Source organism: Cydia pomonella, chromosome 8 (genome assembly GCF_033807575.1).
Source record: "Cydia pomonella isolate Wapato2018A chromosome 8, ilCydPomo1, whole genome shotgun sequence".
Lineage (NCBI taxonomy): Eukaryota > Metazoa > Arthropoda > Insecta > Lepidoptera > Tortricidae > Cydia > Cydia pomonella.
Genome location: NC_084710.1, coordinates 22208145 through 22226924, shown reverse-complemented (window position 1 = coordinate 22226924; position 18780 = coordinate 22208145). Strand labels below are relative to the sequence as shown.

Sequence of the window (18780 nt, the reverse complement as noted above, 5' to 3'; positions counted from 1 at the left end):
ATTATTTTTATTTTATTGACTATAATACAGTATAGCACAGATGAAAAAAAAAATACACGTGATACGTGTCCATACCCCCCCGTCCCCTGTGGTGATCATTGGTGATTTTTTGCTGACCCCCTCCCCCCCCCTATACAATATGACGCGATTAATGGACGCCCCCTTAAATTGTCGACGGCTATTGTAAATACGACCTTCAAACCTTCAAGAAAAGAGCGTAATCCCATCTTAAAACCGGCAACGCACTTGCAACCCCTCTGGCGTTGCAGGTGTCCATGGGCGGCGGTAACCGCTTACCATCAGGAGATTTGTCCGCGCGTTTACTTCCTTACCTCACCATGTTGTCACCATGCCTGTCACGTTCTAACAAGTATGTAAAGTGACGGGCATAGTGACAACTGACAAGTGATAAAAATGGAACCATGGTGCCACAGCAGGGATCGGAAACCGGTACTTTTTATATGGGAACGAAAAAGGTATTTTTTCGTTCTTTGTTAATTATTTCATTTCTAATTGGGCAATTTAATAATACGAAGTTGTTATCTAAAAACACTACTGAGTCGTACATTTGAAGTATAAAATAAACCGGTTATTTAAAGTTTTTGCAAAAAACCGGTTCCCATTCCTGCATAGAACCACTTAGTGCTGTTTCGTATTTATTTGTTTTACTTGATGATCCACACCCAATGTTATTTTAGGTTTATTAAATGCTATTTGATGCTATTGACACTAACAGCCAGTTATAGTTTCAGTATGAACTGCGCCCCCATATGTGATCGACCATGCGGCAATGGGCATTGCACAAAGCCAAATGAATGCAAGTGTGAGACAGGATATAAATTTGACAACAAAAGTAACCCAATGTGCGTTCCAAATTGTAAAACCCAATGTGGCAATGGAATTTGTATAAGTCCAGACCAATGCAATTGTATTAAAGGTTACATATTTGACAAATACCATAACCCAATGTGTGTGCCTCATTGTGATCCTAAGTGTGGATATGGAACTTGCATTGCGCCAAATAAATGCAAGTGTAATGCAGGATTTACATTTGATTACAAAAATAATCCAATGTGCGTTCCTCATTGCAAAACTGAATGTGGCAATGGAACTTGCATAGCACCAGATGTCTGCAAATGTGATGTTGGATATGAATTTGACGACATTTATAGCTCAATGTGTGTACCAAAATGTAGAAAGGACTGTGGAAAAGGAACTTGTATAGCGCCCAACGAATGCAATTGCAATACAGGATATATTTTTGACACTAAAAGTAACCCAATGTGCGTTCCTAATTGTAAAACTGAATGTGGCAATGGGACTTGCATAGCACCAGATAAATGCACGTGTGATGTTGGATATGAATTTGACAACATTCATAGCCCAATGTGCGTTCCGCAATGTAAAACTGAATGTGGCAATGGAACTTGCATAGCACCAGATGTTTGCAAATGTGATGTTGGATATGAATTTGACAATATTCATAGCCCAACGTGCGTTCCGCAATGTAAAACTGAATGCGGCAATGGAACTTGCATAGCTCCAGATGAATGTAAGTGTGATGTCGGGTATGAATTAGACTACAGTAAAACCCCATTTTGTGTACCAAAATGTAGAAATAATTGCGGAAATGGAATTTGCATAGCGCCAGACGAATGCAAGTGCAATACAGGATATACATTTGACAATAAAAGTAATCCAATGTGCGTTGTTAATTGCAAAACTGAATGTGGCAATGGGACTTGCATAGCACCAGATAAATGCACGTGTGATGTTGGATATGAATTTGATAACATTCATAGCCCAATGTGCGTTCCGCAATGTAAAATTGAATGTGGCAATGGAACTTGTATAGCACCAGATGTCTGCAAATGTGATGTTGGATATGAATTTGACAACATGCATAGCCCAACGTGCGTTCCGCAATGTAAAACTCAATGTGGCAATGGAACTTGCATAGCTCCAGATGAATGCGATTGTGCAAAGGGTTACACATTAGATAAAAATCAAAGCCCAATGTGCGTACCGCAATGCGATATCAAATGTGGAAATGGGTACTGTATGGGTCCCAATCAATGTAAATGCCATACAGGATACAAGTTAGATGATGATAAAAAACCCATGTGTGTACCACAATGTACCAACGAATGTCCAAATGGAACTTGCGTTGCACCAAATGAATGCAAATGTCACGTAGGATTTAAATTAAATGCAAAAAATATATGCGTACCCCAATGTGATGTTGAATGTGACCATGGTTTATGTATTGCACCCAACAAATGTGAATGTCACACGGGATATAAATATGACAGTAATAGTAATCCAATGTGTGTACCTGAATGTTATTCAGGTTGCGGAAACGGGACATGCTTAGCACCAAACGAATGCAAGTGCAATGCAGGATATGAATTTGATAACAAGAGTAACCCAATGTGTGTACCACAATGTCATAATGAATGTGGAAAAGGGACTTGCATTGCTCCAAATAACTGCAAGTGCGACGAAAGTTACAAATTTGACAAGTATCACAACCCAATGTGCGTACCTCAATGCAATATCGATTGTGGCAACGGCTCCTGTGTATCACCTAATCATTGTCAATGTGACACAGGTTATAAATTTACCAAAAACAGTAACCCAATTTGTGAACCGATATGTCATAATGATTGCGGAAATGGTTCTTGCATAGCACCAGATAAATGCGAGTGTGATAAAGGTTACTTATTTCATAAAGATAAAAATACCTGTGTACCTCAATGTGATAACATATGTGGTAACGGAAACTGTGTGGCGCCTAATGTATGTAAATGTTTTAAAGGATATAAAGTTGACGAAGAAAAGGGATTAAATTGTGTTCCTGATTGTGGAAATTGTGAAGGACACTGTTATGCACCAGGAAAATGTGAATGCGATCCTCCTTTGATAGCTACACATGTTACATTTGATGGTAAAGATTGTAGCACTAATACTGACGAGTGTGAACGCATTGTTTGTAAAATTAATGCTACTATAACGACTACTAAGGAACCAATATTTCCTACTAGAGAAGATGTCCTTAGAGATGAGCATGAACTTGTAGATACAAAAGACGACAAAATTAAATTGCCTGAGCATAACATTATCAGAAATAAACTGTATGAACAAGAGGTTGAAAAAAATGAAAAGGTAGAAATAAAAATAATTAGCAATAAAGAAAAATCGAAAAGTGACGATGGTTCCAAATATAACTATTATGATGTCAATAATTCAACACCAGCAAGGGTATCTAAAGTTTTAGAAGAAAATATGGAAAAACAGAAACAAAAAAACAAAGATTGGTAAGTTATAAAAAGATGGAGTAAGTGTAATGCCTGAGTGGACGCTCGCAGCGTGGTGTCGGTCTCACAAGTGATATCTCAGCAGCGTGCACTAAGGCCGCTCCTATACGTATGCATTTGTTTGACATACACACCGCACGCCCCGCCCCGCTGAACGCCCAACTCTAGAATCCATTAATCCACTTATGCGAGGCCTTACTAGTAGACATAGACTTAAGCGAATATTGAAACCCTTCCTCATAAAGCTTAAATTGCCTCCGTTAAATTTAGCCGTTAAAACACATATGGTAGACTCAAACCAAGATAAGTTTGCATCGATTTTGATAGCTCAGACGGTGCACGGGTTATTTTAAACGTCAAACTTCTATAAAATTATGTCGTTTACTTGACACTTGCACCGTCTGGGCTATCAAAATCGCTGCCAACATATCTTGGTCTGACTTTAAATTGTTGGACAAGGAGTAAAGACTGTAAGTTTTTAAAACATTAATTTTTTATTACGATTTCCAACTAAATTATCACTTTAACGTTGGGAATCTTTTTGAGAAAAGGGTTTTCGCATACTTTTTTTCTGTGTATTTTGAAATCAATATTATATTTCAGGAAGCAATCCGGCTGGATTTTTTTGCCAATAGTTGGCATCGTTGGATCCCTAGTATTTGCTTCAATTAAACTAATACGAAAATGGCTATAAACAAGAATACTTAGAAATGATTGCAGATGGATAATATTATTTACAAGGTAGTGCGTGGTTCTGATTATAAACATAATTAATATTCTTAACTGTTCTATGATTAAGCATGCTATTACGTAATATTAAAGAGTTTTACTTTATTATGTCTGACCTCACTCAGCGATGTGAATATGTACACCACATTGCACACTTTATACTCGTAGCTATTCAAAAAAACATCATCAAATTCATGTCTTGAACAGCTGATTTGGTCAGACAATAAAACCACTCAGTGTATTAGTGACTTTATAAAAACAAACGCAAGATTTTATATGAAATATTTAATTGTATTTTACACGAACAGTTAATTGTTAAAGTGATGAATGAACATAACCAGAAGCTAATCATATTCCCAATGTGAGGAGCCTATCTGTGCAAGTAGTGGAGTAATGATACTCGGCGTGATTATAAAAAAAACATTTTTATTTATTAGTTTATTGAACATAAAATTGTCTCCTAAAAGTAAATCGATTGTAATAATTCAATGTACAAATAATGTAGTCATTAATAAAGTTGTTTTTAGTGTATTGTTGTGTATCCATTTTGGTAAATGACAGTTATCCTTAAACATTTTACATCATTTCTCACATTCTGCATAATTATTTACAAAAGTTATACTTACCTACATGAAAATGAGAGCAAATTAAATATCAGATCTAAATATGAGGTACCCTCATTAGTTATTTGTGACGAATAGGTAGATAGAAGGTATATTTTAATAATAAACTACTTGGTAAGACATCTAGCAGCTAAAACAGCGATATTACTGTACATCATAATTATACTAAACTTGAAAAAAAAAACAACGTATAAAATATTGGAGATTGACTCAAAGTATGGCACCACCATCTTCACTCTAATCGTCAGTTAAATCTACATTTATCATTACTCTGTATCAGGAATCTCGAACACTAGGACATCAGCAACTTTTACTGGTTCAGCCGACCGTCTAAAGCGCTTCACGCACCCTGATCGTCCCTTGACACTGAAGTCCTTGTGGTAGCCTTCTGAGCAGACGCAGTTGTTTGGCGACGCGCAGTACCCGTTGAGACAACCGCCATGGCAATAGGGAATGCACCTGGAAACGAGGAGATAGTTGATACGAATCCGAAGGTTCGCTATGCAAGAGATGGTAATGAGAAAAATTATGTAGATGCTTATATCGAAGAGAGATTCTGCAGTCAAAAATAAGAAGACTTTGTTTAGATCTTCATATGTTTGACTGTAGAAGGTATCTAGAACGATAAAAGCAGATTTGAAAACGAGTAAGATAAAGAACAGGATAATTAACGATAGAGCAATAATAATAGATATTTATTTTATTGAAAAACTACTTCAATATTTATTTGTTGAAACATTAATATTAAATTACATTAAAATATAGTAAACATCCAAACGAAAATATGAATAAGAAAGACAGATAACAATATTCAAGAAATAAAAATAGGTACCTGGTGCCAGTAGAATCTGCAGGGTCCTGATTGTATCCAGGTAAGCATTCACATCTGTTTACTCCAACACAGTTTCCATTAACACAGGGTTGTTCGCAATTTCCGAATACGTTACTTGATATTTGCCCTTGTTGGTTTTCACCATTCTGACCATAAGGTACATGTTGTCCAGGATAAGGATAATATCCTTGCTGATAATGACCCTGACCATTTTGACCTTGGCTATATTGTCCTTGGCCATATTGTCCTTGACTGTATTGCCCTTGGCTGTATTGCCCTTGTCCAAACTGTCCTTGGCTATATTGTCCCTGGTTGGTTTGACCATGGTTAAATTGTCCCTGACTAGTTTGTTCTTGGCCGTATTGGCCTTGAGAATAGTGTCCTCCGCCATAATGCCCTTGCGTTGCGTTCTGACTGTGTCCTAAAGTCTGATCCGATCCTCCTTGTTGCAAGTTAAAGGTGACATTCTCAAAGGGATTATACGGACGATTCTGGTAAAAGACCTGGCCTTCTGTTCTCAGACCTGTTCCGTTGTTACCTTGGTTTGTTTGAGGATTATTAGGATAGTTAGAAGGAAGTTGAGGATACAGATGCTGATGGCCTGGCTGCGGATATTGGTTTGGGTATCCGGAATTAGTTCCATTTGGTTGTGAAGGGGACGGTGTAGGGTACTGATTTTGTTGGCCTGGATAATATTGGTTCTGTTGACCTGGGTATTGATTCTGTTGACCAGGGTACGGTGCATAGATGGGAGTAGGTTGATGCTGACCAGTAGGGTTGGCAGAATTGGGATATTGTTGGTTATGCTGATTGTTTGGGTTTTGACCTGGGTACTGGTTCTGATTTTGTGGGTATTGGCCATTAGGGTATTGACTCGGGTTTTGGTATGGAGTTTGTGTTGGGTTGGGGTATGGGTACTGTGGGCTGTTGTGAGATTGTGTTGCGTTGACTCCAGGTCCTTTCGGTGCGCAAACGTTAGGGGCAACGCAATCTTTACCAAGTTCGCAATTCCTGAAAGACAATAATTCGTAGATTAAATACAAACTCTTTATAAATACTGACATAGTTTTCAAGATGTATCTAGTGGCAACTTGTCTTCAGCTTTAGATTTAGATCATGACCGACCCTCAATTAGTTTTACATACTCGTAGAATCTACTAAAGACATGTTAAACAGTGACTCACTAGTCACTACTAACAAGGTGTCGAACACAAAATACCTAATCAAAGATTATTCTGGCCTTTAATAAATTCTATACCTATTTATATAATTTGGATTGATCAACCCAGCTTCTTCTTTAACAAAATATTCACTTACGGATTGCAAAGAGCTTTACACTCTCCTCTGTACAGCAAATAACCCGGACGGCAGCGGCATTCTGTACCCGCGCAGTAACCGTTTACACAGCTACCACACGGCAAAGATTGCTGTGACCCAGGAACAGTCTGTTGTGATCCAGGAATTGTGTGCAGTGACCCAGGAACACCAGGTGCTCCAGGGTGCTGTGTTTGGGAATATGATCCCTGGCCACCAGGCCTGCAGGAGCCGTCAGGAGTTGAGGAGTAGCCGGGCTTGCATTCGCATGTGTTTGGAGCTGTGCAGTTTCCTGCAAAGATGATTGTTTTGTGAGACTGTTTTTAAATATTATACCATGAAAGGTTCTAACGGATCCTAAAAATGAGACCAATAAAAATAAAAATGAGATCCTGATATCCAATTGGACACTTCACTACATAGAATACAACAGAATTATTCATCCAAAAAAGCATGTACCTTGGCATAATTAGATTTTTTAGAGATGCCAGAAGTATAAGAGCTCATTTATAGCTCTAAAGTATTTTTTGAAAACCTTCAATAATTCGAACATTAAGTCGTCTAAATAGATGTGCTACCCAACAACAATCCATGCAACGAAACATCAAATCTTGAATCCCTTGTTTTGCAAATACTGAACTGGTTGCTACGCAGCATCCTGCAGATTCACATGTCATGATCAGTAAACTTTGTCTTATAAGGTTGCTCGATTTGTCACTTACCAATTCCACCACAGTTATCCCTGCAATGCGGCACGCAGAATCTCCCACTGACATCCAACTTGAAACCCTCTTTACACAGGCACTGTTGCCCATTACAATGTCCATTCTGGCATCCAATAGGACAAGTCGCTACGCAGAATCCAGCAGTATTCCTCACATGATCAGGAAAGCATGTGCAGACTTCGGGAGCGGTGCAGAGAGCGTTGACGCATTCTACGGTGCAGACGGGGTCGCAGATGAGGTAGTTGTGGATGTTTCGGATGTATCCGTGGCAGCAGGTGCGGATGCGGCTCAGTTCTGATCGCGACTGGAAAGTTCAGTTTTTATTTGGTTGTTCAAATAAATTAAAACTTTGTTAGACGTTTGTAATGGTAATTGGACAATTTCATGGTTTAGGCTGCCGTTCCACTGAGACGATAAGTGGAGATGAGAGAAGACAAGAGGGAAATAACCAATGGCATTGAAAAATGAATGAATTAATGATTATTGTCATAAACATCAATTTACATAGATTTCCTTAAATTAGAAACTCTGCTTCCTAAATAGGTATAATCTGTACTTTAGGGTAAACATTGGTTATATTGTAGTCTAGGGGAGTGGAGAGACGTGGACTACAACCTATGCCTTTTGTTAATTCCCTCACGTCTTCTCTCATTTCCACGTATCTGTGTCTTAGTGGAAAGGCTGCCTTAACCACCGACGCAAAAAGAAGGTGGTAAAGTCATAAGTTCAAAATATGAATCTAAGTAACTAGGTATTAAATATGTATGTGAGTATGTCTGTGGCATTGTGTACAGTCAGCATCAAAAGTAGCGAATCAAACAACGCTTCAAAAGTATCTACCATTCTATAACAGCTTAACAAAACGTGATAGTTCTTGGACTTTGGAGTGTGAAAGATATACTTTTGGACGTGAATTTTAGAGATTTATATACATTTAGAAAATTTATCCGGAATATCAGATACTTTTGACGCGTTGTTTCATGCGCTACTTTTGATGCTGACTGTACAAAGGGCGCGCTTTAAGTGAGACAAAGGATTTGTGACTTTTTGTCCCCGTTGTTTTAAATTTTGTGTTAGTTTATTAACTATCATTAAATTATAGGCCTTTCAAAGTTAATTATTATTTTCCATATTCTTTGGGCTGTATTATGCTGTACCTCACGAACCTGCAATAAGTTATCTTAAAATAAAAGTTATACAGAAGATTGTTAAATAACTAAGAGAAGAAAGGCACCCATTTATGTCGAGGTAGTTTGGTGCTCGAACACAGTGAGAACGCCAATAGTCCGAGACTGAAATGATGCCTTTCAGCCGAATTAAACACTCACTTTTTATTTCGAATACGAGGTAAAACACATGTGCATTTAAAAAAACATGGCTTAGAATAAACTTCAGTAGAATTACTTAAGGGTAAGTCAATTAACAATTTAAATAAATATCGTTATTTATGGAATGGGGAGTTGATCATCAGAATGGAAATTGTATAACAAATCCATTTCATACCAACGTTTTAATTGCTAATTGTAAAAACAGATAAAAACGTACTTAGAAAGTACAGTGCTCTAGAGCAGAACAGCATCATTTTCTACATACTTATTTAGAATAACAACGACCCACTTTCAGAACATGAGAAATTAAAAAAAACTGTAGCGGATACTTACGCCATTACCAGCCGGTATATGTTTTGGGTCCCGCACGAGTGTAGAGGTCCTGAAACATTAAGAAAGTATGCATTTAAATCATACAATACAGCTTTTACATGTTTTCAATTATAATTGTTCTAAAGGATAATATGACGGCTGCTTTCACCGTACATTCATACCGGGAGTTTGGTATATTAGTTAATATATATATATATATCGTTTAGTATTTTTATTTGTGTATTTTATATGTATTGTATCAAGTTTTTCTGTTGTTTTCGATAGTTCTAATAAAAATCATCTTTCTTTCTCCACACACACACCATTGTTACATGAGCAAAACCGTTAAAATAAATAAATAAACATGAAAGGCGTTAAAACTCTAGGTCCATGGGGTCCCAGCGCGCACAAGTTTTTTGGAGAAATCGCGAAACGTCTGGTTGACGTAACTGGTGACCGAAGAGCTGGCGGCTTCCTCGCACAACGTATCAGTATTGCGATAATTCAAAAAATTCAAAAATTCAAAAATTTATTATGCAAGTAGGCCTCAAGGGCTCTTTTATATTATTATAGGACATTATATTATATTATAGGACATTATTACACAAATTGACTAAGTCCCACAGTAAGCTCAATAAAGCTTGTGTTGAGGGTACTTAGAAAACGATATATATAATATATAAATATTTATAAATACTTAAATACATAGAAAACACCCATGACTCAGGAACAAATATCCATGCTCATCACACAAATAAATGCCCTTACCAGGATTTGAACCCGGGACCATCAGCTTCGTAGGCAACGTCACTACCCACTAGGCCAAACCGGTCGTCACAACAAGTCAATACAACATTTATAGTAACAGCATATATGTAGTGACATGAAAAATACATAACAACATTTAAAACTACAACAGCCAATACTTGGGTAAACATTACATTATAAATAATTACTACAATACAATAGAGATGTATAGTCTAGATACAACGAGGAAATGCCGCCAGCATCCTTGGTACAATGCCTCAAGGGCCTATTTTTGATATAAGCTAGTTATAGTAATCATCTGTATATATCCATTATGTATATTGTTATCTCAATAAATATATTTTAATAAATAAACATTATGAACTGAATATAATTATTAATTAATATATTTTTTTTTTGCATCAGAGTAAGGGTAGGTAAACAACCTTGATGTGTATTTTTGTTGAGAAACGCTTTTAATCTAAATTGCAATACGATACGGTTATATAAATTCCCTTATTGACGTAGGTACCAGTTATTTTCCTATAACATTAAGTTACTTAATTTTAGAGTGGATAGGTATATGACTTCCTGTCAAACATCCGTTCATCATATCGAGATATCATTCGTTGTGGAACAAATTTTTAATGTGGTTTAATTTGTGAAATTCCAATTAGGTATGAACAATGAACATTTCGACATATTATTATCATTAATTACAGCGTAATCGAACTAGGAAAAAGCTAGAAATCTGGCATGAAGTTTGGCATGTATTATTAAAGGTGATTTTTTTCATGTCTACACCTTTTGACGTTTGGGGACCTCGAGGAACCGCCGCCAGCCGGGACAGTGTGCATAAAATGGGGCTTTTAATCATTAATACATACTTACCACATTTTAGGACTGCTCTAGAGATTTCGAGCTTTGTCCTAGTTCGATTGTGCTACATTGGCAATACGGCATTTGAACATACCGACAATATGAACTTACCTCTACATTGTAGATATAAGTACATATATATTATCTAAACCAGTCTGGCCTAGTGCGTAGTGACCCTGCCTATGAAGCCGATGGTCCTGGGTTCGAATCCCGGTAAGGACATGTTTGTGTGATGAGCACAGGTATTTTTCCTGAGTCTTGGATGTTTTCTATGTATTTAAGTATTTGTATATTATATATATCGTTGTCTGCGTACCCACAACACAAGCCTTCTTGAGCTTACCGTGGGACTTAGTCAGTTTATGTAAGAATGTCCCTAAAATATTTATTTATTTATTTATTATTGGGACATTGACGATGTCAATGAATGATTTTACGACATTCGACCATTTGTAACCTTAGTATCGGTCTTTTTGTAGCTTATACGATAATGAATATTTGATATACATGTTTATTTGTTGAAGTATTTCACAGATGGCGCCAGCATAGGTTTTCCTAACAATCCCTAGAATTGTGTTAAACTGTGGTGTTAAATTCTTGTTTTTTTTTATGGCCTGTATCTGTATGCTAGTTTTGAGCCAATTTTTATAGATTAAAAAATAGAGACAGGGGAAACCGATGCTGGCGCCATCTATGCAAACCATTGACATTTGCCAACCACATTGAACTTACGGGACTTTTATGTAATAGACTTCGGTCTAGTTGGTCTGGCTGGCCTGTAAATAGCCGTGCTGCGTGTGGTTGAAGAATAAACGGGACATATATATACCTACACTCATGTACTTACGGGACCTCTATGTAGCAGACGCCGACCTCGTGTTTGGTCTGGCTGGCTTGCAGGTAGCCGTGCTGCGTGTGGTCGAGGAACCTAAGAGCCTACCGCGAACCACATTCGACATGTTGTACCTGTCACACTTACGTAAGAATTTACAAGTGCGATAGAGAGGCAACGCCAACGCGTCGAACGTGGTTCGCGGTAGGCCCTTTGGTACGGGATACACATGTACCTACATTCATGTACTTACGGGACTTCTATGTAACAGACTCCGATCTCATGGTTGGTCTGACTGGCCTGTACGTAGCCGTGCTGCGTGTGGTTGAAGAATCTGAAACGGAAAATAGACGTTAGATGGCCACATAGAATTCAATCAATCAATCGCGTAGTCTGATTAAAATGTGGTAATGACACTAAATAGGTAGGAGCATATATTTTACTACTAAAAATATAAGTAAATTTACAAATTCACTGCGGCAGTTAGTTTAAGCCATCATACGTTTACACCTGTACTGGGTTGAATGGACCCCGTATCGCAGTAAGAACGTGATATAAACTATATATATTATTGGGGTCCCATCGCGCACAAGTTTTTTGGAGAAATCGCGAAACGTCTGGTTGAAGTAACTGGTGACCGAAGAGCTGGCGGCTTCCTCGCACAACGTGTCAGTATTGCGATACAACGAGGAAATGCCGCCAGCATCCTTGGTACAATGCCTCAAGGGCCTATTTTAGATATAAGCTAGTTATAGTAATCATCTGTATATATCCATTATGTATATTGTTATTGTCAATAAATAGAATACTTGATAAAAAAAAATTTATAAGTATTTAATCTCAAAATTCATAATATTAAATCTACAAATTCAATTTTATGAAACTCCGCTTTATAAAACTACAAGTAAAAAAACTTTTACTGTGTATTAGAAACATCGCACTAAAGGTCTATCACTTACATAAATATCAAAAATATACCTACTAGGTAAACTGTTTTTGTTATTGTTTATCGATACCGAAGAATATTACCATAAACAAAGAGCCAGTTTTTGAAGTAGGTAAGACAATGAAATCTATTTGTTTTGCATCCTTCCGATCAATTATCATTGATACTCTTATTTGTATTAGAATGTTGTTACTTGATGAATCACTATGTTACTTGCAAACAGGTTTTAGTTATTTTGGTAATTTAATATATCGCGCACACAACGCAAGGTAAAACATTTTTTATGGATTTTATACTCACCGTACATTCGACCATAACAATAATAAACTCGACAATTGGTGGTGACATGTTTGTACGAATGCTGAATTCTAATGAGATTTAAACGTTCATCTTGCATATTTTATCTTCGTTTCATTGGTAATTAAACAATGGCTACGTACATACCAGTTGCGGAAAATTACAATTTGGTGAATTGAGTCATCTTTTACTCGGAGACAATTAGCATACTTTGCATGTACTTGTAAATTACTTAAAGCATATTAAGCTGGATTTATTGGTTTGGATTTTTTCTAATATATTTTAATAAGAATGCTAACGAGTATTTGATGTGCTGGAAACTCTTCAATCTTAGCGTTCATCCCGTTTGCTTGGTTTATTTTGGTTCAATATGAGACGGTTGAACAGCTCCATGACTGCCTGCAGACACTAACCTTGCGTGCCTGCTAAGCGATAACTCGACATACCGTATGTGAGGAGTCACTAACTTAGTTGCGATTTCACGTAAATAAAAGTTTTCTTTGTGTGTTAGTTTTTCGTTGGTTCCAGTTAACATACGATTACATTTATCACCAGTAACTAATATAAATATAGTAATACCTTCACACCCGCTGTAAACAAAATGATATTTCTATTAGACACTTGTGGATGTGGGTTGATAAGTTACTATTTTAGTTTATTGTGCATAAATATTGAATTACTCATAACACAAATATTTTCAATATACATTTACTTTCTTAAAACCTTGGAGATAAATTATATAAAACTTATTTTACAAAACACGTAAGTTTTTAAAAGGAAAAACACGTAAAACTGTATCCGGAGCCCAGGGTCCATATTCAAGTTTTTCTCTTCTCTTTTGTAACTATAAAGATAAAAATATTTAAGTCAGTTAAGTACCTGTTAATATTTTCTCCTCCTCTATAAACGTAGCTGCCCCCTCCTCCCTTGACGTTCTTGATTTCCAAGTTCATGTACTGGACGTCATCTTTGGGGTTGTTCGCTAAGCTTACGGAGAGCAGAGCGCTCACCAATATAAAGAAGAGCATGGTGATTTCTGCAGAAAAAAAACATTTTAGATAAAGAGTGACTTAATCCAAATAGGATAAAGAATGATAGTTAGAAATTAAATTTGCTAAATACTGCAGGAGGAAATTAAAACTAGTGCCTACGACAATTCTGGGAATAAGTTGTCAAGCGGACCCCAGGCATGAGCGTTTTCCACTTAAAATAAGTGAGTGACCCGTTTTGACATATTTAATGTCTGTGTCTCACGGAAGTTTGATTATTAAAAGTACCTTCATTGTGTGACCTACATTTCATGGTCAAGGTAGGTCAAGGTTTAACACCCAAGACAGAATAGGAGGAAACTTATTAGTCAATCTACATTACTTAACAACCATAAGGAAAATTGTGAGTCTATTATTACGTCGCTAACGTGAATCATGTTTATAATACTGTTTACTAGAAAACGTCTGTAAAAAAAGATGCTAACGTGACATGATATCATTGATAGGTTATCTGGAAGAGATCGTTTTTTACCGATAAGATCGCCTGTTCTATTATAACCTAGTTATATTGTACCGTTAAACTTCTTTGTAGTTGTACATGTAAAATGTATTGTTATTGGTGCAATAAGGAACTTATAGCATTGTTATTGGTGCAATAAGGAACTTATAGCTCAATCGGTCCGTCTCGCATCAATTCATTAATGAGAGAGCTTAGTAATGAGTAATGACCCTAATGGTGACATTATTTCTTATGCTGACATTATTTCTGTAACATAAGTGCTCAATTGTTAATTTTCTACCTTAATGACGACCCGTTCTTAGTGAATTTATTTCCAGAATAATTGTTTTTTTTTTATATTACTTAACTGATGCCAATGCCATACAATTGTAATTAAAAAACTTTAGTATTTTTAAATGAATTATTAATTGTCACATATTTTTACTATTTATATAAAGTAAAACAAACTGACGATCACAATATAAATTCCTAACAATTTCCCTCGCGTAGTTTTAAGTGAACTTCTATATTATGAATAATAATCCTTTCATATCATATGTTAATGTTAGCAGTGTATATGTATTGCTACTAGGTAAATTTTCAAAAATTAATTACAGAGTCAAAATTAAGTGTAACTTAAAAAAACTTCTTAAATGATGATTACACGGATAAGTTCTATATCTGGTTTAATTTATTGCCCGTAATGGATTTACACACTGTATATAAGGTTGAACTGTACGAATAGTTCATAAAATTTATTTATTTTCTTTAAAAGTTCTTTACTGAAGAATACTAACAAAAATAAAATTTACCAATATAATAATTTATTGTTATAAGTAAATATTCTTGATTGCACCAACAATTAAACATTATAGATAATTGTTAAACTAAAAATATTTTTTTAATGAAATTAAAACCAGGTAACAACTGGCGGTCTTATCGCTAAAAAGCGATCTCTTTTGTATATGTAAATGGTAGAATTATAATTCTAACATCTGTTTTTAATTTAGTTTATTTTACAAAACATGTATTTCATTTACTTATATAGTCTTTTGTTTACTATCCGGATCTCCCGTCAAGTTTATATCACATTACGAGACTTATCAATTATCACCGAGTGACTGCATGTTATCGACTATCCATGATTGCCCTACTTAATATTATGTAATAATTTGTTTACAAGTAAATGTATTATGCATTGGAATAGATACCTACAAATCTTATCTTGTATGTATAAATATTTTGTGTTATCTGAATTTATTTACTTGGAGAAAATTTTAATGATGAGTAATTAATGAGATCACTCATACTGTGGCAATTAAATTTACTTGTTATTGTGTTTTTACGGGATCTTTCGACCCCGTACCACACATAACACGATGATGCACTAAGTTGGTTAGAAAATAATTGTAAACGCGATTGTAATAGAAGTGAAATTAATGTAATAATGATTTTACTGTTTAAAAAAGTTAACTATTAGTAACAAAAATTATATTGTAAGGACTATTCCACCATTTTAATTTTTACATGAGACGTAACCCGTTCTGGCGTACCATACATTAAAGTAATATAAAAGTAATTCAAACCGTTTTTAAGTTATATAGTTTAATTATTTATAAAAATTGTGCAATATTTTAACTTAAGTGAGTTTCTATTAATTGTTATAACATTAATCTAATGTATTTTATAAGCACAAGGAAAAATGTGAAATGATAGATACGTATTAGTGTTTTAACAATAAAATCATACCTTTGAGTGCCTTGGAACTTAGTCACTCAAGAGTGATTAAGTACTTAACCAAAACAGAAAAAAACACATAACTATTTGAAATGAATCAGCTTCAACTTAATACATTTTTTGAGCAAGTGTGATGAAAAGTAAAATTATTAAATTTCTTAAATCACTGAAGTTAATTAATCTGATAAATGTAAGTAATTTATGTTATTAGTAGCAATACGCACACAATACAATTACTTGTTATATTTGACGATTACTATAATAGTACTATAATAGTACTCCTCAAATATAACAAGTAATTGTATTACTTGTTATATTTGACGAGTACTATAATAGTACTATAATAGTACTCCTCAAATATAACAAGTAATTGTATCGGTAATAATTACCGATTTATTATTTTAAAGTCTTAGGATGTGTTGTGAATTTTATACTTGTCTTTAATAATTATTTCACTTTTCTTTAAATTTATTTATGACATAATTTTTTTCTAGGTAATTGGTATTGTTTTCTTATACTGGATCATTTTATCACTTGTAAAAATCTTTCTGTTAGACTCTTATAGTTTTTCATTAATTCTATTTTTACCTTAAACACTAAATTTAAAATTCATTTTACACACAATTTTCACTTTGACACAAAAATTAAACAATCTTCACACACTATTTATACAGGGTCCCAAACTCCTAACATACGGTTCTTGTTTTTATCGATGTAATGACATCAACACACGATAATAAGTATGACATAATGCCTACCTTAGTAACTATACTTGTCTCGGCGAGGTTTACTTGTACACTGTGCGGACTATAGAATTGTGTTCATCAGATAATATATGCGTGTTTTAGATCACATTTGCGTGGTTCCGTAGATATCATGTTATTTTTTTATACTATGTCGGTGTCCAACAAGCATACGGCCTGATGGTAAGCAGTCTCCGTAGCCTATGTATGCCTGTAACTCCAGATGAGTTACATACACGTTGCCGACCCTAACATTCCGCACCCTCTTTGAGCTCTGGCAACCTTACTCACCGGCAGGAATAAAACACTATGAGTAGGGTCTAGTGTTATTTGGCTGCGGTTTTCTGTAAGGTGGAGGTACTTCCCCAGTTGGGCTCTGCTCTAGATCTGGTATGACATCCGCTGTGCTGTGCCCAACCACACAAAATGTGATTAGCATTAGTTGATTCAGATTAAGTTTTTTAAGAGCCTATAAGGTGTCGCACTGTTGGGCAAAGGCTTAGACCCTAGACTTCCAATCCAGTTTGTTAATTTCGCTAATTATTGAAATTATTAACCCATTCAGCGCTAATCACTACACGTTGTCGTTTTGCCTCTACGAAGCGTTTTGGCTACATACAATGCCGAGTCTACTACTACTAAAATAAAAACCAGCATAATTAGCACTTTCTTAAAGGACGCCAGCGGACTGGACTGCGAATGGTCTGAGAGGACCATTGATGGTGCGCGCGAGCAATGTTAAATCATTTTCGTACGCCATAATTATTTTTTATCATTAATTATTTACAGATTAGGGAAGAAATCAAATTATTTTAATAAATATTTATATTTTGCATATACTCCAGAAACTACGACGGGTACCACTGTGGCCAAGTAGCCTAGTGGTCCAAAACGTGCCACCTAAGTTGAAGACATCAGTTTGAATCCGGCCTGCAAATAGGCCACAAGGGCACTTCCACACGTCAACATGGAATTTACATACAAGCGAAAACAAGCATAGACCAGAAGGTTGGCCAGTATTTCGCTCAACGTATAAGCATTGCCATTCAACGTGGCAATGCGGCCAGCCTCCTGGACACACTTCCATTTTTTTATTTATAAGACCCTTATTTTAAGTACTTTTATCATTAATTTTAAGTTTATATACAATTTAAAACATTACATCATTGACAAGCACATCAACATCGTCATGTTAGTAGGTATAAGTATGACATATTTCAGTTTAAGTATAATTTATAATTATGCACATTTACGGTATTTAGTTATTATAATTTAACATTTAAAATACACACTGAGGGGAAGAGTTAATTAAAATCTATTTCTGATGATGATACTTATATTTTTGTTTTAGACACTTTTCCTTTTATTGTATTGGTATTATTGGTAAAGTATTTAAACGACTGCTAATTCTGGGAAATATGTTGTTTGTTTTAATATCAAAGAATAAAACAGGTATGACATAAGTGGAAGAGTTAGTGACTAATTCCTGACCTTGCGGTACGCTATACGTCGATTAGGCATAAGCGTTTGACTCGGATGTAGTAGATAAAATCTTCTAGTGCGATTGTAGGGCAATTAAAGAAGTCTATTAAAGGTCTTTATATATGCAATGTAAGTATAATTGTAACGTTGATGATCTACATGCGAGGACTGGCCGTTTTAAACAATTATTTTCGAACTTGCTTCTGTCCGCTACTTCGTTTCCTTGAGATAATCATGATGGTGATTTATAAACTATGCTATTTCCTCATCTCCAAACCAAAATTCATCTATGTCTATTTTGCGGTTTAAGCACGAAGAGGTAACAGACATACAGACAGGCAGTTATTTTCGTATTTATAATAATTAATAATAGGATGGATAAAAGAAAAAAAATCGGTTATTCTTGGATTAAATGGCCCTTAAAGTTTTGGTCCTAGGTACAGTCACGG

At 35.5% G+C, this 18780-nt stretch overlaps 2 protein-coding genes across 3 annotated transcripts; one reads left to right on the top strand and one right to left on the bottom strand.

Moving 5' to 3' along the window:
- Positions 1-861: 861 nt before the first annotated feature.
- LOC133520329 (fibrillin-1-like) lies at positions 862-4577 on the top strand. Its single transcript, XM_061854701.1, has 2 exons — positions 862-3317; positions 3921-4577. The coding sequence occupies exons 1-2, from the start codon at positions 862-864 to the stop codon at positions 4009-4011; spliced, it is 2547 nt and encodes an 848-aa protein (XP_061710685.1). The 3' UTR covers positions 4012-4577.
- Positions 4461-17252, bottom strand: LOC133520845 (uncharacterized). Of its 2 annotated transcripts, none has more exons than XM_061855528.1 (8): positions 16695-17252; positions 13761-13917; positions 11892-11972; positions 9202-9250; positions 7538-7844; positions 6819-7107; positions 5502-6512; positions 4461-5128 (listed from the first exon to the last, which is right to left on the bottom strand). In XM_061855528.1, the coding sequence occupies exons 2-8, from the start codon at positions 13907-13909 to the stop codon at positions 4936-4938; spliced, it is 2079 nt and encodes a 692-aa protein (XP_061711512.1). In that variant the 5' UTR covers positions 13910-13917; positions 16695-17252; the 3' UTR covers positions 4461-4935. The 2 variants fall into 2 exon arrangements, with proteins under 2 accessions (XP_061711512.1, XP_061711513.1); XM_061855529.1 differs by having other exon boundaries at positions 16865-17008.
- Between the last annotated feature and the right edge of the window lie 1528 nt (positions 17253-18780).